Source organism: Channa argus, chromosome 4 (genome assembly GCF_033026475.1).
Source record: "Channa argus isolate prfri chromosome 4, Channa argus male v1.0, whole genome shotgun sequence".
In the NCBI taxonomy this organism is placed as follows: domain Eukaryota; kingdom Metazoa; phylum Chordata; class Actinopteri; order Anabantiformes; family Channidae; genus Channa; species Channa argus.
In genome coordinates this window covers 12508406-12531724 of record NC_090200.1, presented here as the reverse complement: position 1 = coordinate 12531724, position 23319 = coordinate 12508406, and the positions used below count along the sequence as shown (strand labels likewise).

Below are 23319 nucleotides of genomic sequence, written 5' to 3'. Positions count from 1 at the left end.
TAAATGTAGGTCAGACAGGGGTGAGGAGTCCTCTGTTTACTGGAAACCTCTACCTCTCTAACAGGAGATAATCCTCAGTCATTACTGCTCACTAGTATTGAGGAAGCATTTCTGAGCTTGTTTGCTTGTGATTTTTAACTAAGGTAGGATGTCAGAGGACTAGGATGAGACCTGAACAACAACTTTTATAAATTTTGTCTGCTTTGGTCTAATTTGGTCAAGGTGTTTGGTCATGCATAGCTGGGGAATTCCCTGAATTTTTACAAATTGCATTGATTTTCACCATGTCCTTTTACACAAACAAGCTCCTTAAACAATAAACACTAAGGTGTAGCTATGTCAAACTGAAGTCTAATAAAATAAAGGATTGTAATAAAACCGTGATATCAGGCTTGTACTGTAGTAAAAGCATCAGCCTTTGGCCACCCCTCTTTGCTGCCTGAAATGGTCCAGCCCTGATTTGCATAAGTTGTCTGCGGGTAGCTGCATGACCAGCAGGGGTAGGTTAAGGGAAGGAGTGCATGTGGACTATATACACATGAGGAGAGACACGGACAGGAGAGCTGTGTGTGGATTGTACTGTGAGCGTGGACTCTTGTGCTGAACCTGACAGAGTTATGTACTGTGCTCATCCTGTCTCTGGAACAGGCAACAACTCATTGATGTACTGTTACAACATGAAACCCGTGAGTACACTTCTTACATTTATGTGTCTTCATATTTTATTTCCTAAAGGGTTACAGACAGGGGGGTGGGGGTGGGGGTGGTTGTCACTGTGTTTGGTGATGATGCTGTTGCACTTTTTAATTGGCCTCTCTGATAGGTTAGTTGACTTGCACGTTTATGACCAGTTTCCTGTTTTATCTGCTCACAGTGGTTGAACAGTGTGTTCACTAACAAAAGTGATACAGCACATTTTTTTTTTACTTTAGTCCTGCGACCTGTAAAAAAAAAGAAGTTAAGACTGTTATATTAACATGTTCTCCTGTGCATTAAGATTTAATAAGCCACTTTTGTTAGTGGGCAAGGTTCCTCGGTGTGTACAGAACATGCTGGAATACATGGTTCATTTGATTGGCTTACATGTGTGTGTGTATATATCTGTGTGTGAATGTGAGAGGCAGAGCAGGAAAGAGCTTTGTGTTTTAAAGGGGTCCTGTAGTTTGTACTAAATATGTCATCGTCACCACTTTTGGTGAGATGTGTAAATAGTGTGAAGCTTAGTCATGTTTAAACTTCAGTGGTCGCAACAAAGTGCAAGAACTGCAACAGTTTATGTGACCTAATAAGGATCAAAATCTTACTGAGTGATGTTTTATGGTTGTTTATTTACTTCCCCATGCACTTAAATGTTCTTCTAATAAGAATTGTGATCCTAACCCTTCCCCATTCACAGCACCCATAGCAAAGTTATCATGCATTAAGTTCACACTCTTAACATCTTGCTCATTTGTGGTTTTATGTTGACAACCCCATGTTAAAGTGCACCGATGAGACTTGTGCTTCCTGTTAGCTGAGCACCATGCAGTCAAGCCCAGCAGCAGAAAACATCTTGACATGAAGCAGATTGCTGCTATTTCTATTTGATTTAGCCCTGCTATGTTGGAGCAGTCCCTCCACCACTGCAGCCATTATCAAAGGCAGCTTTGATCTCTGTGAGACTAACCATATCCAGACATCGTGGATCACAGAGGCAGAAAATTGGTTGCATGTGGCTTGTGGCTGGAGTTGGCCGTGGTGGAGTGCAGCATAGGGCCTGAATAGCAAGTCTATATTTTGCTCAACTAGCATCATAATGCTGTTTACATTTACAATGAGGGAACATTGTCGTGCTCGCTCTTTTAATTCAAGCTTATGTGTTTTTAGATTCAAGCAATTCAGGAAATTTAACTGCTTGAATGCCAAACAGGACACATGTCCAAAATCATTATTTCAAGCACATATGAAGGTTTTATAGTATTCTAATCCTCTCTTAGTTGGTGCTTTTATTTGCGGAAAAAAGTCCCTTATCATTTGTGATGCAATGATTGATGGTTCCTAAATCAATGCTATGCTAAAAGAGGGTACCATGGTGACGGCCCCTCTCCAACGGGGGCCAAAGAGGGCGTGCTGGGGCGGGGGTGTGACCATTATTAACGGGTCGCCTGCTATGCTGATGGTAAGGAGGACAATTGGCTTTATCCTCCGCCATATGCTGCCCATGGCGGCTCAGACGGGCCCAGTGTCGGCAGGGGCTCCTCTGTTTGGCCTAGCCCACAATCACCATGGGACTCATGCCAGCCAGGGTCACGGCTGCTTGTGTGTGTGCTTAAGTCTGTGTGTCTTTGTGTGAGTGAGCGTGTGTATGTGTGTGTGAGGCTCTAAGTGTGCTTGCACGAGCATACTCAAGAGAGTCTTTAATAGCCTGCTTTACAGAACTTGTCGTCCGGGTAACTGACACCCTATTGATGCTGCGCAGGGAGGTTTATTTTCATTTCCTGGGGCACATCAAAGCAATCGAGGGAGGTGCAGGTGCAGCCCAGACCTCTTGGTGTGTTTGAGTGAGTGAGCATGTGTTGGTGTGTTTTGTGTGCATATGTGCAGTTTGTAGCCCTACACTTTACAAGTCAAAGAAAAAAAAAATAAGATGAAGGTATCTATAAATGTAGCATTGCTTGCTATTTATAATATATAGTTACGTGCCAGTGCGGATCATTATAGTGATTATCAGGCGTCTGTGTGGCTTCTTTCTGATGGTGAAACATGAGAAGCCCTGTATTCAATTTTATTTGGGGGGGAATTGTATCCCACTCTTCTGATGCTGAAACCAGCCCAACCTGATCATGATTAGGGCAGGGATTTCTCATGGTGAATGGTTCCTAAATCCGGATGAGGAGGTGCATGGATCTGCAGCTTATGGATTATCGCAATAGCTCTAAGTGTGCATCAGCTCTATGCTTTGTTTTCATAATACTGTTGCTTCAGCCCAAACTCTCAGGACTCGTGTTTATTTCAGTAAGAGTGATTTTACTGATATAGACACATAAAAAATTGTTGTCTATGTTTGATGTATATAATAATAATCTTATGGTCGAACTTTGTTTCCAGACAATGTCCTGAATAAATTCTTCTTCTTAGGTTTATGGGCAGTCCCCCACTAATGAAGACATCAACCACAATTCAACTTCACATCCACCCAACAAGGCCCCCAGCAACATGTTCACAAGCACATTCTTTGGTGAGCACAAACAGTGGAGAGGTAACATTATTACTGTTACTGTGAAAAGACTGCTTTGGTTCAGTGTTCACATAATAAAGACATAAAATTACTATTAGCTTTCATGGAAACAATCTTTATGCGAGCTCTGTTTGCCTTCTCATAGTAATTGTTTATGGTTCGAGCTACGGTTTATTCATTCATAGAATGATGTAAATTACATTGTTCTCATCCTGCATCAAACAACACAGTGAACGCAATATAGCAAACAAATAGCAATTCAAAAAAATTCATAGAGAAAAAGAACAAAAACTCAAGAGTGAGAGACTAGTGGTGTTTTGATCAAAACACTAAAATCAGCCTTCTTTACTATCCAAGCAGCTATCAAAGTTTCTTGGTAGTCCTCCAAATAGCTATTGTAGTACTTCAGTCTTAGGAAAAAATAAAAAATTGTTTAAAATGAACCAGTAAACATTAAGTGTTGGAAACCTATACCTATATAAACCCTCAGTGTTTTACATGAACATTGTCCGGTCCTTTCACACGGCTTTCCACATGTAGCCTAGGTGAAGTTCTACAGTAGAAGCCCATGTTAAACTGTGCAAAGTTTTTTTTAACTTGTGAAGTTTTCATGGAGGTCAAAAACTTTCATACTGGGTTATAATATGTATCATTATCCATTTTAGAGGGGATGTGCAATTCGCCCAACATCTGGAGTGCTGTAAATGGGCTGAACCAGCAGGGCTATGAAGGTGCACTGGGAGCAGCCACAATCCACCAAACGCAGCCGGGGAACTACAGCAGCCTGCAGCCACCACAAAGTCACCTGGTGAGATTTACCTTCAGGACCTTAGAAGCTGGCTGTACTGCAATTTTTGGCCCGCGGTGGATTTAACAACGTGTTTGCTTACTTTTCAGGGCTACTCTCCACATTCAGTGATGGCTTCTGATATGAACAGGGGTCTCCCACCCATGTCCACTTTTCACTGTAACAATAATTTATCCCACACTCCGACTATGAACACCTCTGAAAGTTCAACAGGTGAAAAATATGCAGAGAATAGATTTGACTAATTATTAAGGTTTGACTCTTTTTTAAAAATTCCTTTATCTTGTGACATTTGTTTTATTTGTTTTTTTTTTCAGTCTCAGGGAGCCAGGGAAATGCATCAGGAGGGTCACAGACAGGTGATACCTTGGGCAAAGCTCTGGCCTCTGTAAGTTTGCACCACATTATTCCATCTCTTCCCTGTTATGTTCTTTCACACCAGAGCATAAAACCAAGCTCTGAGAACCCCAGCTATATAATGCATGAGGGAAATAGACGTTCCTCTCTGCCCATACCATGCTAGTGCATATTAATGAAGGGCTATTCTCATACTGCTGGTCGTTTTATTGGCTACTGACTTGTAAAATGACCGGAATTGATGAGTTTAGCTCAGGTTACGAGTCTGCTCCAAAGGCTGTGGCAGCAGCTGTAAAACCTCGCGCAGAAATGACAAGTTGTGCTTTTAAAATGATCCATGCCCCGGTCTCACTCCCACCCCCCACCCGTCTGTTGCCAGATTTATTCCCCTGATCACACCAGCAGCAGCTTCCCCTCCAGCACGTCCACACCTGTGAGGTCTCCTTCTCCGCTGCCGAACACAGCTGAAACTGCAGGTACACTGGAGTAAAGCATGCGGCTGCATATGCCACTTAAAGAAATTTATTGTTGATATTTTGTGTATCTCAGGCTGTTCATGTTCTAAGTTGGTTGTTTCTTGATTGTAGGTACTAACATGTGGCCCCGAAGTTCAGTTCAGGCACCGGTCTCGCCACATTATGAATCTTCTCTTATATCAATGGTAAACTCCACATTCAGTAGCACCTCCCTTAAGTTCATCTAACTCATTCATAAAGAAAATGTTCATTCATTTATTTAAAGAACAGATGAAAAATAGCTTTGCAGCAAATGTAAACTAAATGAGCTGTTCTTATCAGCCCATAATTATAGCTCAGTAGCCCCCTCACTCCCCAGTAGGTTCAGTGCTTTAAGCTGTGGTAGGTGCTGTGATTCAACCGAGCGTTGTTGTCATGATTATAATAATAAATGCGGAGCTATAACCTCACGTTTAGGCACACAAATATTTGGGCTATGTTTAAGTAAATATCATGATTTGTCTTAAATTCCTTCAGTTTACTGTCAGTTTGAAGTATGAAATGAATTAGTCTCTCCGACTGCAGAGTCCTCTGTTTTGTCACCCACCCGTTCACCCCATACTACCACTGGACTTTCTATGTCCCTTAAACTACATCACCAATGGCCACTCCTGCCTCTGTCATACTCACTATGGCTGTCAGCCGGCCTCTGATTATCAGACTAATGGATGATAATGAACCTGCTAAACATACTGGGAGGTAGAAGGACACATACTGCACCGTAATTGCGGGCTGAAACAGCAGATAATAGGCCATCGAATGGTTTGATAATAGTCAAATAAGCTGAGGTCTAATAACAAAGTATGTAATAAAGTAAGAAAGACATGTAAAATTCTGAACGCAGTTCCGTACATATGTGGACATTAATGAACATAGTAACTTAATATTAATATATATTATACATGTTGAAGAGCCTAGAGTAACTAACATCCGGAAGAGACTGCAAATGGCTACAAAAGATACAAAAGTACTGTAAACACACTATGTTAATTGTGTGGACTTTTTTTTTTGAATTTTGAATTTTTACTTACTGACAGGAACTCTATTGCTTAGTAAGGACAGAAGTAATATTTTCACATTTTGGGAAACAGGCTTATTTACTTTTCTCTCAGAGAGTTACATGAGTTTCATTTCTGCCCTTTGTCATTTATGTCCAGTAAGTGTGACGATGGAGCTTAGCTTTATATGAATCCTTAGAGATGGGGGGGGAAAAAAAGTTTTGCTCTACTCAAAGGAAACAAAAGACATAAGAAATGTATGAACTTGTGAAGATTACTAATTAATATGTTGTATCTTGTTTTGTTAATCTGTCCACAAAGTGGTGATAATATATATTCTTATGCAACTCCCGACAATAAAACCAAAAAAAATAAAAAATAAGAAGAACTATTTCCAACTTGCTTTAAGGTTACAATGATTCAAGTAACAATTGAAATTTGAGACATGTGACAATTACTGTTAAAACTGAGCACCGATCTTTGAATTAATACATTTTACAGCCACACTGTGCAAACCTGTGACGTGATTGTCAAATACCACAAAAAAGTAAAAATTTCATCTTATGGCATTTCCAGTCTCAGGTAGAAGACCGTCTGGACAGACTGGATGATGTGATCCACGTCCTGAGGAATCACGCTGTGGGCCCCACCGCTGGTCTGCCCGCTGACATTCACGGCCTGCTGAACCAGACCCATCATAGCCATGCAGGGTCTGGCAGCTCTCTGCCTCTCACCTGTGACACTCCAGCCATGGTTAACAACTATTACTTTGTATTGTTATTTAAGGAAAGACATGGCTGTGTATATGGAAACTCCATGTCCACAGTGAGCTTGCTGGTGTTCAGTTTCAGGAATTTTCCACCAGCTAGGTCTGCATGTTTTCCTCATGTAAAGGTTGTTGTCCTTGAAATAGGAAGCTGGACACAAAGGGAAAGCACTTTTATGCGTCACCATTGAATGTGCAGACTCTAATTCTGCAGTGGGGTAATCGGTCATGTCGGCATCATGCACTCCCCATTCCAGCATGTTTCCCTTTAAGCAGACCAAGGGGATTTTTGTCCAGCTGTAATGGAAGTATGTGGAGGGGAAAGGGGGTTTTTAGTTTAATCTGTGGGGGGAGGGGTATTAAATTCTTTCAGTTTTTTTGTTCTCCAAATTATGTTTGGTTAAGGAGTGAAATGTTCCTGAAGAGAATTAGTGGTATGTTTAGGGAGTGTAATGTAGTTTTAAGGGAACGATTAACATTGTCTGAGATTAAATTAATTCCGTAGAGATCCAGTTGGGGTCACGTTGGAATTGAGAGGTCAGATGTTGGTTTTGTGATTTATTTGTCAGTTGTTGGCTCTGAAAGTTGTATGCTGACTGAGCCAGACTGAATTTTCAGCTGATGACCTATGAACACCAGAGTATTGCCCTTATCTCATCCTTTTCTTTGTGTGCCATAAAGGTTGAAGCTGTCAATATGAACAACAACCACTCAGCCTTTCAGAGCCGCACACAAAATAGCCACCCGTACCCGGCCCGACAGAGGGCCGCACTTCAGCTTATGCAAAGTGGAGGTAAAGACGACTTAATTCATCTCATCTACAGTATGTCATGCCACATTCCTGAAATTCACCTCCCTTGTCTGTACCTTTTCACTTTTAGGACATAATGATATCACAGTTTATACATAATATCCATTGACAATTTGTAATTTTTGTGTGATCACTCACAGGAGGTCTGGGAGCTCAGCATAATCTGGAAATGAAGATGGAGAGTGGGGAGGGGGAAGAGATGATACACACCAATCACAGTCACAGCTCTGAAAGCCAGAGATCAGACGACGAGAGTGAGCACAAGACACAAGGAGAAAACAGCACAAGGAACAGGTGAACACTCACACACTCTCCTGCTTTGCTTTAACAGTAATTAAACTGAATATTAGTCGGTGTGTAAACCCAGCTGCTGAAAATCTGCCCCAGACTTTTTGTGCTGTTTATACAACAGATTTGAAAATCAAAGCCTTTAACTCAAAGGCAAGTATCAGCACATTCTTGCCTTTAGTTCCACTAATTTAAAGCACTGTCAGACCCCCTGCTGTGAAGGACAGCTGTGTCCAGACAAGCCTGTTTAGCTCTGCCTCATATTTCTTCTTCATGTTGTGTTAAGTCACAGTGAATTAAATGAGGAAGAAATAAGAATAAGAACAGCTGCTAGGAAACAAAGTGAAGATGTGGTAAACACAACGGGGGGTTAAAAAAGTCTTTTTGTAATATCCTATTGTTCATTTTACATCTTAAAACCGTAACCACTGTCCCCACTTTAATTTAAGGGTACTTTTAGTACATACATGTTTTTTGGTATATTTGCTGTTTTTCTCCGCAGTTAGTTATAACTGCGGAGAAAAACAAAAATGTCTGTTCCAAGTTCCCAGAGAACAGTGTTTCAAAACCCAAACACAGTCATATGACATATATAAAGCGAATCACAGTTTGCTTTAGGAACACTTTTGTTTTTACTTCATAAATTTATTTAAAACTTAATCCAAATAAGTACTGATTAATTTGATAAATGAATATACTAATTGATTGTTCATACAGTTATTATTAATGAGCCATTAAAGAATCAGAGTCAATATTGTCCATCTGGGAAATCTCACGGATTAATGTTCAGAAGTCACTTCCGGACAATGACATCAGCTCTGATGTCTGAGTGCATGTTTGCTATTTTCATCTAGATCTATTATCTAGTTGAGTCATATTAATGCTGACATACGTGGCCCACAGCAACAATTTTTCTTATGGAAATTGTTTGCTTTGTTTTGATTGATAAAATAATAGGAAGTAAAGCAGTTGTTTGATACAAAGCGCATCTCTCAACTAAGAATGAACATTGATTCAATTTATACTCTCAGAGAAAAATTGATATTAGTGATAATGATATTATAAACATGATATTAGCTTAATAACCAGCAGAGGGCAGAGGACTCCACAGTGTGCAGTGTACTTGTGCGTGTGATCCACTAATTAAGCTGGAATAAGTTTTAATGTAACATTAATCTACGATTGAACAAATCTCAACTGTATTTCTTTGTAGTATCCATGAGGACGAGGACTTGAGCCCGGAGCAAAAGGCTGAACGTGAGCGTGAGAGGAGGATGGCGAACAACGCTCGTGAGCGTCTCCGGGTACGGGATATCAACGAGGCCTTCAAAGAGCTGGGCCACATGTGTCAGCTGCATCTGAAGAGTGAGAAGCCACAGACCAAACTGCTGGTGCTGCACCAGGCTGTGGCTGTGATCCTGAGCTTGGAACAACAAGTGAGAGGTGAGGCCAAGATGTGCACGGGGAGGCAGGAGATGTTGCAAGTCCTTTTCTGTCATGAGGGAGATGGTGGGATGTGGTCTCTCTGTGCAAATATGTGAAGGAGTAAAAATAAGTCGGAAACATTAAACTAGGGGTTGACCAAAGTCAGCATGTTTTAATGCCCAGTTATTAACTGATCTAGAATTTCCACAAAAACTGTGTATTTTAAAAAGCTTTCAATTTCATGGTCATAAAATAAAAGTGCAACTTTAGTCCAGATTTGTTTGACAAATTTTCAAAGGAGAAAATTATGGCAAAGAAAATTTATAGTACATACTAAAAATATGTATTGAAGATCTCTGTTACTGTGGAGACTTTGTATGGTAATAAACAAAACAGCTCAACTGGCAAAAATTTAGCTAATTTGACGAACTTTATGTCATGAGAAAATCTAAGACTCGACCGAAAAATAACTAGTAATTAAAGGTGTCAAATATCTAGTGGAGTAAAAATACAATATGTCCCTCTGAATCAAAGTGGAGTAAAAGCAAAAAAAATTACTCTAGCAATGTAGAAGTGCCTGAAAATTACAGCACTTGAGTCAAGCACCCCAGAGGAAATTGCATTTTTTTTTTTTTCTGTGTACCTGCGATAATTGAGCACTTGACATCATTAGCTTGCCCACCTGATTAATGCAGGTGCAATATTCCATATACTTCTAGCATTGTTTTTCCACTGTCTACACTTTCTTTAGCTGCTCAATGCTCGACTCTGTTCACACAGCTAGAGAGCATACAGTGGGTGTTTTTCTTTTTCTTTTTTTTTTTTTTGTTTTGTGAAAACAGCTGCCTATTGTGGCTGCAATGCTAAATGAAACCAGTGAGTGAACCAAAACAATGAGCTGAAAGAATGAACATGCTACTAACAGCTAACAGAGTTGGCTTATAAATCTTTTTGAACCCTTTCATGTCACATAAAGACACAGCTCTTAAAAGGGCAGGGTTAGAAGATTCCTGACAGTCTGAAGTCATATAAAACAAGAATCATTATTAATTGAAAAGTCAATTGATTCCTCACATATTTTCCAGTAGTTTTTTATCTTACAGGGAATGGAAATGAATCATATCCATGTACAATCTTTAGTTTCTTTATTTAGTCAACGTTCACAGCAGTTGTTTGACGCCCACAGAGAGGAACCTGAACCCAAAGACAGCATGTCTGCGGAGGAGAGAGGAAGAGAAGGCGTCTGGAGTCATGACCGATCCACAGTCCATGCATCTCACCTTTCACCCCAGTCTGACAGACCCAGCCAATCCCATGGGCCACCTCTAAGCATCATCAAAATAAAGTCCGACATGAAGTTTGATACATATGCTTGTTTTCTGAATACTGTCGAAAAACAACATGACGACATGATATAAATTAGTTTTCAAATATTCTTTAATAATATTTTGCAGAATACCTTTATAATATTCTTATTCATCATTATCTGTTATTTCACATGTGTTTTCCAGATGTTGAGTGAAGAGCATCCAGCTGTTTTGAGGGGTCCATCATTCCTTCTGAGGTCGACCTCTGATTGTAAAGTGTGATGCAATTGAACAATCATCTCCTCACTTCCCAAGCGGACTTCTTACTTTGTGCCTAAACTTTACGTGTAACAGACAAAGGCATTGTAAGCTGCAGATGTTTTGTACATATTTTGTATATTTATTGATGATCTTTCTGTTTGAATATATCTGAATGGCTAAAACCCAATTGTCATCTGCAGTTTGATTTTGGCAAAGCCAGATATTCACTATGTACACTTGTTATCACCACCAAGCTCAGAGGACTGACATTCCCACATTTGTGTGTTCAGACAATGGATTTCATTTGTCCTGTGGTGTGTGTGTGTGAGTGTGTATTGCAGGGGTTTGACCATTCTGTGAATGAACAGATCTCTGAGAATGTTCTTAAACATGTGGGCATCATCTGTTATTTGTATATTTGTTATACATTTGTGTTATAGGACTGTTAACAAGATGACACTGGTGGATGGATTCTTCTCAGTGTTTATATTGCTCTTCAGGTGTAGTCCAATCTTTGCATGATTGAGTTTTTAATAGAATATTTCACTTTTTTTAAGTTATGTAACTTATCTTTTATACAGATGTTGTGAATTTTTGCTTTTGTCAGTCTGATTTTACACAAAACATCTTTTGAGCAGTTTTGCTAGCTGTAGCCATATTTGATGCTCAGAGCAACACAGTATTGCATAATAGACTTGTTGGCTTATCTCACTGCTGAAAATGAATAAATAATAATCAAAACTAATCTGAAGTACTCCTATCATAACATGTACAGTATATGTACAGTTTGAAGTAGCCTACAGGCATGTGTCAAAATGATAATGTAGCAATAAATGTCTTTTTCCAAATTGTTGTACTCCGTGTTCTATAATATGTTGTATACTATATTGTTTTAGTACCTTAAGTGTTGTTTCAATCATCACTATGTGTCAGCTTTAGGTTTGACAGCTGACAGTTACAGTAATACCTCTGTAACTGATCACAAAATGACATAGTGTATCATGTTATGTGTTAGACTGTATGAATGAAACATGAGAACATCATAAATTACAAAGAAACAAGTATTGTCCCAGTGATCATATAATTTAAACCGTAAGAACTCGGGGATCATTGTTTCATTTCCATCTCTTCCCCCATTTCCTGTCAGCTTACTACTATTGTTTCTCTAATACAAGAATAAAATGCCCCACAAATGACATCACACAGTGTCGGTGGCCTTTAAAGAGCAAGTTTCTCAAAGCTTGTGGTCTATTTATAACAAAGCGTTCATCCAGATTTATGTCATCTGTGCTCAACTCAAATCTGAAGAGAGCATCATTTTGCACATCACAATAATAGTTGTGCAGTGTTCAGTCACGAAGAGTTGATATGAAAAACTCCTCTGCACATATACTGACGATACAGGTTTCAGTGAGTTTCAGTGTCCAGCAGTTAGTAAGTAATATGTGAAAAAGTAATGAAGGGAGAGGGAGCTGTTTTACCAACATAATCTACGTTTCTTCTCCATCGTCCAACCCCCTGAGAACGTGTGACGCCAAGCGGCCGTGAACGCCTCTCGGAGCGGCAGCTGAGAGACCGTGTCCGGGCTGAGGAGGAGGAGGAGGAGGAGGACTGGGCTCTCACACTGGACGCACAGCGGGTAAGTTTCGACTCACATCGATTTCTTTATACTGCGTTCGCTCAAACTAAGAAACTCGTTGATTTGTAGTTGCAGTCCTGTATTTAGTAGTGAGAGATCAGGGATCCTAATGTTCTTTAACTTCCCTTTCTTCGGTTTCTCCTTCTCCCATGTCCCACTTCCACTGGGCTGTTTATATACCTGAAGCACCTTGTCTCCTAAATTCTTTTTATCTGTTGTGTGTTCGCTTAAGATCAAAAGTAAAGTCCTTTAAGTAAAACAGTGGAGATACAGGACCAAGCAAATCAACTTGTAGTTCAACGCCAAGTGGTAGTCAGATCATGTCAAATGTTACTCTTTGAAATAGATGAAATAATTAAGGGTGTGCGGGAAAACCACTGCCCAGGATAAAACTTTAACAGCATAAATAAAATAAAACCTTATTTACAATACAGAAACTTGATTATGTAGAATTTATTTATTCATTTTTTTGCTGCCACCTTTTAATGAATCACACCTACCACCACCTATACCTGGTTTATAAACTGTTTTTAAAGGTTAAATCATTTAATGTTTAAGAGAACTCCTAGGAAGGAGAACAGTATTCAAGATGCCAGATTGTATAAAATCCTCCTTCTGCAGGTCTCTTCCTAGTCTCTTTGAATAACCAAGAAGAAAGTCCAACCAGTTATCATTTGGTAAGTAGCTGATGTTAGAAAGTTAATGTTTTGGTGGTCCAGCTGTGGACTGTGAGTGGACTTACTGATGAGGATTTTCCACAACTTGGTAACACAAAAATGATGTCAAAAACTGCACAGAATTGACCTAATGATCTGGGGGGATTAAGATCCTGATGGTGCCATATTTGAGCCTGGAGTCTATTGTTGCATTTCATCTCGCTCAGTTCCTCTTAGCGTTCTGAAAAATGCATAAATGCTCAATTTCCGTGAATGTTCATTTGTATTTAGGAGCTAGCAGATCAAGTGTCTGCGTGGAAAGTCTTTTGTACTACCTGTCAACCAGGTTATTGTCATTAATGGTTTATATCCGCTCTGTAAAGCATTAGTGGATGATTAACAACTATTAATAAAGTACTTATTTACAGTTTATAAAGCCTTTATAAAAGATGCCTTACAAGTGGAATCAACATTGTTTTCTGAGTTTAAAAAAGAATATTATTAATTATAACAAACGTGTTTGGGATGGTGGCTTCAGAAGATGCTGTTTTGTCTGCAGCACAGCGCCTTGGGTTCTTGTGTTGCACTCACACAGTAGCATATTTGTTGACAACCTCAAGTAGTAAAGCATGAAGTGGCTGACGACACCTCGGAGACCCCGGCCAGTTGCAGGCGTCATGCATTCGGCACTGCTTCATCCTTACAATAGTGCACTGTCATTAGCACACAGAAGGAGCTGTTTCCATTGCACAGCAATATCAGGCTCGTGGCAGTGACCACTTATTGTGTCTTTATTGTCTGAGTGCAGCTGTGTGAGGAGCTGCCTGGATGTCTGTCCTTGGCTTCCACTGAGGCTCCAACCGAGCTCCAATGTTTAGTAAACACAAACCTCAGCTCAACCAACCTGAAATTCACTTTCTCAAGCAGGATGAGTCTCATTCAGTGCCATTTTTTTAACATACCTGTCTGTTCTTACACCAGTTTCATCTTTAATCTAGTGAAGTCAGTATGGAGTCTCACAAACTCAGCGCTTCTCCAGACATCAGGAAGCAGCGAAGCTACATGCAGAAACACACTTCCAGAAGTGGCGAGGAGGACTTGTTTGGTGTAAGGGTGCAGGTCCAAGGGATCAAAGGTCAACCTTATGTGGTCCTCAACAGTCCTGGCCAGGAGAGCCACAGAGACATCTCTGTCATCACGCACCAGGTGGGGTACAACCCCGGTATAGTGAGGAGGTCTGTGAATGAAAGATGCTCTCCATCTGAGGCACAGAGGACTGGACCCTCCTCTGTGTTTCATTATCAGAAACACCCAGAGATTCTGAAACCTTATGACCCTAAAAGCAATAATCTGAACCTAGTATTTACTTCGCAACCAGCCAAGACCAGCTTTTGTTCAGAAACACCTCGGACGGCTAATGTGACCAAACCCAGAGTCCCTCTGCCAGCTGAGGGCCCGGCGGAAGATCCAGGTGATGCAGTGCAAAACAAAGAACATCCCCCAAGTGTACCTGGAAGGTCCCCAGTGGACACAGACTCCATCTTATCTGTGGGGAAGCTAATAAGTCAGTTCAACAGCAGCCAGCGGAGGGGAAGGGGTGGACGGAGGAACAGGCTCGACCCAGAGCAGTGTCGAAGGTCACGCAGCGTGGACAGTGGTCCAACCTCTGACTCATCCTCATCCTCGTCTTCCTCCAGCAGAGCCTCATCTCTGAAAGGCATCAGGGGGGAGACCACTAATGGGATATATCCCCCTGGGTCAGCCAGGGCTCGACTTCTCGGTGCAGAGGCCACTTTAGGAAACAAAAGGGATGAAAGCAAGACCAGCGTACAGCTCCAAGGACACAATGGAAAAGAGATGCCTTCTCTACAGGCTGCAAAAAGTCTTCACAGAGCACAGAAACCCCCCATGTCTAGATCATGTAGTGACCAGAACGAGGAATCCGTTGATAGAGACACACAGGTAATTAGATTTGCTTTAGAGAACAGTTGTCATGTCGAGGCTCTTTTTATTTGTTGTGTTCTCGAACCAGGTCACTCCTGATCTTCTAAAAGGACAGCAAGAACTTTCAGAAGATCCAGCTGAAGAGACAGCAAAACAAAGTCTGTTCACGTACCTCAAAGAAGGGTAAGCTCTCCTTAGCTATCTGCAATTTTAGTTAAAAGAATAATTTAGCCATATTGGAAACTCGATTATGTTTTTAACTTACAGATAAGAAAGTTGATTCCCCTTTTATGTTTGGATGGAAAATGTGAAGCAGCTGGTTAGCTTAGCTTACCATAAAGGCATTAAATAAGCTATATTTAGTGCTGTGCATTTGTACAACAATATTATAACGTATAATAAGCAAGCATCAAGTAAATTACGACAGAATAAAATCGCATATAAAAAAATGGACATTGAGAAAGCATCTAACATGATTAAATACCAGTTGTTACAAAATCAAATTAGCAGCATCTGCAAAGCTCACCGTGTAACACATAAAAGTCCTTTTTTAAAGGCTGCAAATATAAGTGTAGAAATGACAAGCTGTGGTTTTACAGTGTGTTTTGTAGTGCACTTTTTCTTTGTTAACATCCTGGAGTCAAACAAACACAATACAACTAATTTGTGTGCAGATTTGGTCACCTTTGCTTGACAGAACTATATTTTTTATTTCTGCCCGTTCCCTGTCTTTTTGCTAAGCTAAGGTCAAATTTCTTTGGTTAAAGTTTCTGGCCCAGCTCAAGTCCGAGCTGTAAACTCCCACATCTGGGATGATTTTAGATGTTATTCCCTAGTGTTGGCTGTCAGCCAGTATGATTCAGCCAGTAAAAACACAAATATGTGGCCCATATGTTTGCCTTATTAATTTGGCTTTTTAATTTTGCTTATTGATTTCTGTGCAGGCAAGTGGCAAAAAGGAAAATATTTCCCAAAATGTTAAGCTGTTCTTTTAGATCGATAAAAAAAAGAGTTTGCTTTTTCATTTTCAGCTGATTCCAGTAGTGTTTATTGTAATCAAACACCCAGCAGCAAAACTGCAGTACATAAACTTGTTTCTACTGATAATAGTTACACAGAAGGTTTTTGTTCAATCTGTGTGTATTTCCAAATATGTGCTGAAATATACAGTATATATGTATATACTTGAGTAAAAATGTTTTTCCTTTTTGACCTGGTGTGTTTATGAAAATGAATATGAATATGATTTGTCTTGCTTCACAGAACGACTGATGATGACTCCACCACTCAAAGAAAAGTTAATCTGCTGCTTGAAAAGATCAACAAGCTCAAGTGGAGGACTGCTGAGAATGTGGAGGAGGAGGAAAAAGTGAGTACTGGGATGAGATGTTTCCCGCATGTTAAAGTTGCTCAGTATGCTTTGATTATCTTTGTAATGATACCATGTTTGCTGAATGGTTCTTTTTCCAAATCGGTAGGATTATGCAGCTGAGGTAATAAAGTTGCAGGGGAGACATGCAGCGCTGGAAAAAGAAGTGTCTGATTTAAAGCAAAACCTGGAAACTGAGATTAAGGTGTGGTACAGTCCCAACCTGCTGAATGAGCTGTAAACCACTTAATTCCAGTTCCTTATAGTGTTCTTTTATTTTGTGTTGCAGAATGAAAAGACTTTAGCCAAGGCCTGTGAGAAGGCCCGGATAGAGAAGAAGAAACTTCAGGAAGATTTGACCAAAAGTCAGACAGAAATTTCCAAACTCAGAGACAAGTTGGCTGAAATAGATACAAAACTTCAGTCTACTAAACAGGAGTAAGGGTTTCACCTTCTGTGCCAATCATTCATACACGTTTACAAAGTAAAGCTTTTTCAAAGGTAAAAATATTAGCAATGTACCAGGTGGAAAAATGTTTTTATATTCTGACAGTAGATTCATATTTACTGCACAGACACAAGAGTGGTTTCAATGGTGCAATCTAAGCTTCTGCAAGAAGACAAATGGGTGTCTTCCCCTGAATGATAAAATGATTCTTTCAGTGATTCTCACAGTGCCACAGGACAAAGGTCAAAGTCAAGGTAAAATATTTCTCTTGCACCCAAAAGTAAGCAATTTATATAACCATGTAACCACACACATACCAATATGATCCAAAATAAAAACCATATGAAAACATCACAAACAGGGTGAGGCTGAAGGAGTCATGTAATGCTGTTCAGGAGGGCGATGGAAGCCAGGACAAATTAATTCTATTTGACTTATATTTTAGCAAGGAAAGTCTTTGACCAGATGGCAGCAGCTTATAATTCTGCAAAGAGTGTATCCAATAATAGCAAATGACCAGCAGATGAAACAGATTGGCTCAATGTTATTTTTCACTTTGTCCAACTAAGTTTCTGCTCATACTCTTCCAAGTGAACTGTGTGGCACGATCTTAGCACGACTTTCATCAGATCGAAAGCAGCACCAAATACCATTTGCGTTTAAGTGTGCGGTTTTCCCTATCCTTTCCAAAGCTTAAATTGTGTGGGTTTGTTAAGTGTGTTTAGTTATTACAAGATATAGAAGCAAAATGTCTGATTGGGTGTCTTCTGTGTTGTCAGGCTGACTCAGATGAAGGCAGAGAGAGAAAGATCTCGGACAGAAATGAAAGACCTTGAGCAGCAGCTGTCTGAGATGCACGATGAGCTGGACCAAGCCAAGAAAGCGGAGGTGATAAATACAGAGAAAGAAGTCCTTTTAAAGGTAAATGAAAGTGGCCGTAGCCGACGCACTTCACAAATCAACAGCAGCTGCAAAAACTCCTTCCCTGGACCTAAGTTAGTGATGTTGTGTTATGATGGATGTCTGTCAGGATATGGCGCAGCTGCGTGTGGAATTTCAGGAGGTGTTGCATGAGAAAGAGGAGCAGGAGGAGGTGCTGCATCGCCGGGAAAGAGAGCTCACTGCCCTGAAGGGGGCGCTCAAAGAGGAGGTGGAGACCCATGATACATACATGGGCGCCCTGAAGGATGAATATGAGCAGGAGCTTGAGAAGCTGCTCAGGGACTTAGAGCAGGCTAAAGAGGTATCAGGGAAGATGTGCTTTATTTGATTTCTTTTTTTTTGTTTGTTTTTTACATGTTCATCATGTGTACATCCCAATCCTGTCTTTTAGAGCAATGCTTTACTGAGTCATAAGAAGGTTGAGGCAGAGGAGGAGAGAGGTGCGGCTAAGGTGCAGCTGAAGGAGCTGAGCCAGGAGAGAGATCAGCTGCGGGGAAAAGTCCAGGATCTCAACAACAAGGTGGATCAGCTGGGTCAGATAATCCAGGAATCTAAAACCACAGAGAGACTTCTGGAGCAGAGAGCAAAACAGCTGGAGGTGGGGGGAGAAAATATATATGATTTACTTTCTATTTTTGGGGGGATCTACTGTAATTGATTTGCCTTTTTCTTCCTTCAGAGGGAAAAGCAGCAGGTTGAGGAAATGCTTAAAGAAGTGAGGAAGAATGAGGAGGAAATGTGTCAGTCCAACCAGTCACTGCTCAGTCGTTTGGAGGAAGTGCAGGTAAAGTGAGGTCACTGTATTAGCCTAGTGACCCAGGATAAATACTGTTAAACTGTCTCCATTGTTGCTCCCCCTCAAGAACAAAAGACTTCCTTTGTTTTATGTTCTTGTCTTCAAGAGTAAGTTGACCAAACTCAATCATGAGCACAGGGACTTGAAAGAAAAGCTCAAGGAGGAGAGGAAACAAATTGAGGAACTGTGGAAAACTAAAACTCAGCTGGAGGATGAGAGGAGGATGCAGGACAGAGCTGTTGAGCAACTGCAGAGGAAGGTGAGAGGTGGAACTGGACTTATTAGTTGCCCTACAGGAACATTCAACATTTTTGGAGACAAGTCAGACTAAAAATTATGTCATCATAACCCTGAAACCGAACAAGATCTGCACAAACAGCTGATATGTCTTGTGGCTGCATAGTTTTTTTGTTATCTCACTGCAGAAGCTCTTTGTTTATCTGTCTGGTCAGATGAATAACATCATGGATGAGTGTGAGGCGTCTACAGACATACTTCAGAACCAGGTCGACGAGGCCAGAGAAAAGAGTCAGAGGGAGTTGGCCGAGCTGCGGAGACAGCTGCAGGAAAAGGGAGCAGAGCTGGAGAAATCCAGACAGGCAGCCAAAAAACTGCAGGAAGAGGTGTGGTTGTCATTGTCTCTGATTCATCAGTGTGTTTTAGTCCCCAATGAAACACAATGTCAAACACTGGGTGAAAAGAGTTATTTCCCTTGTGTCAGAATATCTCTAAAAGGGATTCTAAAACAAGGTTTGTGTAAGATTTTAATCAAATGTGTTTCCAGACTTAATATATTATGTGATTTGTTGACTAACTGACCGCTCCCCAACACCAGACGTTACCGCATGTCATCGTGTGTGTGTTCACCCTTTGGTTTGCGTTTAGCTGCTTCCTCTCGAGGAGGATTTGCAAGAGTGTCGCCGGGAGCAGCAGGAGGCCCATCTGAGGGTCCGCCAGCTAGAGCAGAAGGTGGATGAGCTCGAGGGGAGGAATGCATCCACGGTGGAAGACAGAGAGCGGCAGCTCAAAGTCATGGAGGTGAACTTCTCAGACTAACCATCAAACTAAGAAGCTGGTCGAAGAGGCTTTGTGAAAGTGCAGAATGTGGAAAAGACGTGTTATTTGCATAAACATAAATATGAAGGTGGTATTGCTTGAAATTTCAAAAGTGCTATCTATCTATCTATCTATCTATCTATCTATCTATCTATCTATCTATCTATCTATCTATCTATCTATCTATCTATCTATCTATCTATCTATCTATCTGTCTATCTATCTATCTATCTATCTCCCATTTGTTAGAGCAAACATTCAAACACACTCTATCAATGTTCAAGTATTTGCACTCACTTGTTCCACCTATATGGCTGCAGAAAGGAGCCATGGAAACAACATCTCACAGCTCAGCACTGTTTGTCTTGCTGATGACAAAACACTGACACCAGTGTGCTCAGTGTTTACACAGCGTATCGACCGAGGAAGCTCATGTTTACTGTGAAAAGTTATCAGACCTGTCTGGGTGTTCTCAGGAACCTTCTGTCGTTTTCCATAGTCAGGCACTCACATCCAAACAGGAAAGAACGATTGCACAGAATCTTGAATTAGTACAACTACTGCATGTTTCGCACCACCGTCCTCATAGATTATGAACCATGACCCTTTTCTCTAATCAGAAACAGTTTTCTAACCACAGACTCTGGGGATACATTCCTCATCTTTTTACTGGTAAACACTGCAGTGTTGTCTAAAATAAGTACAATTTATGATGGTTTGACACAGTTTTTCTTTTTCTCTCAGGGGCGCATCCATCAGCTAGAGGAAGATCTTAATGATGAGCGCAGCAGTGCTGACCGCCTGATGGAGCGATTAGACAAAACCAAAGAGCAGGCAGGTTCCCCCCCTCACTCATTTTCTCATTTTCTATTTTCTAACAGTCACGACCTTCCCCATCTGCAAAGCGACAGATCATCGATGATGGAATTATGCCCCATCTCAAGCTTGAACACCCAGCCTTACATCTGTTCTTATCACAAACAGATGTAGGGATCAGTTTTCAGATTTCCCCGCAGACACTGAAAGCAGCTGATTGGTTTGAAACATGATTTGTTTTTCTTTCTTTATGACTGCCCTGAAGTAAAGGATTTAATCCCTGTGACTTCATATATGTTTCTTCATCTCTGATGCAGTCATAAGAGCCTCACATCCTCTGCTTGTCTGTAAAGTAGGCCACCATTCATGGGAGTAAAGTGGTGCAGACTAATTGACACAGAACACTTTTTGGGTGCAGTGCAAAGACAAAAACAGCTAACTGTCGTGAGAAGCTATTCACACTCCCTTCGCTGGGCCTCCTGATGTTATTGGAGAGAAGAGAGCCTTTAGATCAGATGTGGCCAGCCAGACCAGACAGCATTCCCTTCGGTTTTAGGAATTAAGCTGAAACATTTCATTTAACCTGAAACTGCTTGTCAGCAAGTTTTGCCCTTTTCAATAGCACACAGCACTGTTTTCAGTCAATATGGAGGTTGGTACAGAGAAAGTACAAGCCCATGTTTACATCCATGGTTAGAAATTGGCACACATAAATAGTTTGCGGTTCAGTGCCCAAATGTTTTAGCCTTGTTGAATTAGTAGACATTGACGTTATGCTTTGTATCTTATGGCTGAATGCTAAAAAGTCCCACTCTGTTTGTTTGCGTGTGACAGATGGAACAGATGAGGAACGAGCTGATACAGGAGAGAGCAGTCAGACAGGACCTGGAGTGTGACAAGACGAGCCTGGAAAGACAGGTACTGACCCTGTGATCAGCCGGTGCCACTGGACAACAAATCCGAGTTGACAAAGTGCACTTACAAAGATGCAATCAGAGATAGTGGTTAAAGTCTCCATGTTTAACTTACTACTGTCACAGGACTAAAATAATAAGGTTATGTCATTTTTTTATGTAACCTCTAGTCTAATGATTAGGCTATTATTGCACATTAACCTTTGTCATGTCACTTTCATGTTTGAATGCACATATTAAACATGTATCAAATAAATGATTTAATAATGATTCATTAAACCATTTCTCATAGAGAAAAATCATTTCTCATAGAGAAACCCTCTCTATGAGAACCGATTTAAATGCTTGTGCTGACAGAGGTCGGGGAGATGTAACTGAAAGTTCGGGACAATTTCCAGGAAGCGGAGCTTGTGCCACAATTTTTATTATTAATAATGACACGTGAAGCTTAACAGTCAAACTGATTTAGTTACCAAATTCTGCATTTCATATAGCCCTGTGAAATAAATTGTCCAACAGCAGGACTCTTTTCTACCACAGGAAGAAACCAAACACACATTGCTCTGTAGCACTGCTCCACAAGGGACCTTTAAATTTCCATCTCAGTGACATTGGTCTGTGTCATTTTTTAGAATAAAGACCTGAAGAGCCGAGTGACTCATCTGGAAGGATCACAGAAGACAAATCAGGACTCACTCGTCTCAAAACTTAACAGCCACATCCAGGAACTGGAGGAGAGGTTGCATGGAGAAGAGCGGTATGTATGCAGGATAACATTTAGCAGATATGTTGGATAAAGATAATGGCTTCACCAGATCGTTGAGGGTAGCTGCTGAGCAAGGAACCCAATCTGATCACTTTCACTGTGGTTGTAAGAGTGAGAGGATCTCTGGTCTAAGTGCAATGGAAAGGTTTTGAGTCACAGCAAGCTGCAGCCATGATGGGGATGTATTGGTGCTTTTTTCCTCAGGGACAACAACAGTCTGCAACAAACAAACCGCAAGCTGGAGCGCAAGTTGAAGGAGATAAAGATGCAGGAAGACGAGGAAAACCTCAACCTGCAGAACCAGAGAGACCAGGTACATAAAGAAATAAAGAAGTTAGTAGGTCACAAGCAGCCGACTCATGATTCAGTATCTTTTTTTGTAAATTCTGCAGTTGACTCAAAGGTTGAAGACGGCAAAGAGACAGATGGATGAGGCGGAGGGGGAGATCGAGCGGCTAGAACATGCTAAAAAGAAGCTACAAAGAGAGCTGGACGAGCAGGTGGAGGCCAACGAGCAGCTTCATGGCCAACTGAGTGCACTGCGGAATGAAATGAGGTGGCCTCCCAGTTCCAGTGTTTAATACACTGTTTGCATTAAATTATGTTTGACTTTTAATTGTAGTAGTTTTACTTATTTATTTTGTATTAACAGACGCAAAAAGAAGTCACCTCCTCCCATAAAAGTTGTGGTGGATGATGTGAACGACGTGGACGACTTTGGATCTGATTGACTGAGTTACCCATGAGGGGAAAAAAACTGTCCAACATTCATTTCTGGACTTTATTATGAGATTATGAACTGTGTTGATTTAACAATTGACCTTTCATTAACAACTCAGGTGTAATTTCATAATGTTTGTAGTTGGCACTTTGCTAATGCTGACCTCTTGTGGCAATATGTATAACTACTATTTTATAAACTGATGCATTGCAATGTGACTGACTTATTTACTCAAACTGACTTTTTGGTTTTCTAAGTTATTGTATTTCAGTGTGAGTTAATATTGAGAGAAATTTTAGTAAAATATATCACACATGTCCACAACTGAAAACTGTTACAAATAAAATCAATCCAGCTGTAAAATGTTCCTGTAAATCTGAGTGTTTGACTGTGACTGCACACATAGACTGAGAAAATGTGATTCATTCATTGAAATCTACTGGAAATACAAAACTAAACAGGGCAGTCAAGTCGAGTAGAGTCTGACAAGAGGAGTGTG

The 23319-nt window shown here is 40.6% G+C and overlaps 2 protein-coding genes across 6 annotated transcripts; both read left to right on the top strand.

The window, feature by feature from the left end:
- The first annotated feature begins 509 nt into the window (after positions 1-509).
- On the top strand, positions 510-11604 carry LOC137126178 (transcription factor 12-like). The gene is made up of 13 exons (XM_067502679.1): positions 510-686; positions 3118-3217; positions 3883-4025; positions 4115-4238; positions 4343-4413; positions 4762-4858; positions 4970-5043; positions 6472-6648; positions 7343-7454; positions 7613-7766; positions 8974-9203; positions 10372-10530; positions 10697-11604. Exons 1-12 carry the CDS (start codon positions 618-620, stop codon positions 10512-10514), a joined length of 1494 nt encoding a protein of 497 aa, XP_067358780.1. The 5' UTR covers positions 510-617; the 3' UTR covers positions 10515-10530; positions 10697-11604.
- A 681-nt stretch (positions 11605-12285) lies between these two features.
- Positions 12286-23183, top strand: LOC137126016 (cingulin-like protein 1). Of its 5 annotated transcripts, XM_067502393.1 has the most exons (20): positions 12334-12392; positions 13014-13069; positions 14030-15010; positions 15081-15175; positions 16256-16361; positions 16471-16566; positions 16651-16799; positions 17589-17730; positions 17840-18052; positions 18143-18349; positions 18431-18535; positions 18654-18806; positions 19000-19170; positions 19433-19585; positions 20348-20437; positions 21254-21337; positions 21966-22090; positions 22304-22412; positions 22492-22655; positions 22752-23183. In XM_067502393.1, the coding sequence occupies exons 3-20, from the start codon at positions 14057-14059 to the stop codon at positions 22828-22830; spliced, it is 3195 nt and encodes a 1064-aa protein (XP_067358494.1). In that variant the 5' UTR covers positions 12334-12392; positions 13014-13069; positions 14030-14056; the 3' UTR covers positions 22831-23183. The 5 variants fall into 5 exon arrangements, with proteins under 5 accessions (XP_067358493.1, XP_067358497.1, XP_067358495.1 ...); XM_067502392.1 differs by lacking the exon at positions 13014-13069 and having other exon boundaries at positions 12286-12392; XM_067502394.1 differs by lacking the exon at positions 13014-13069 and having other exon boundaries at positions 12293-12392; positions 14047-15010.
- The last annotated feature ends 136 nt before the right edge of the window (positions 23184-23319 follow it).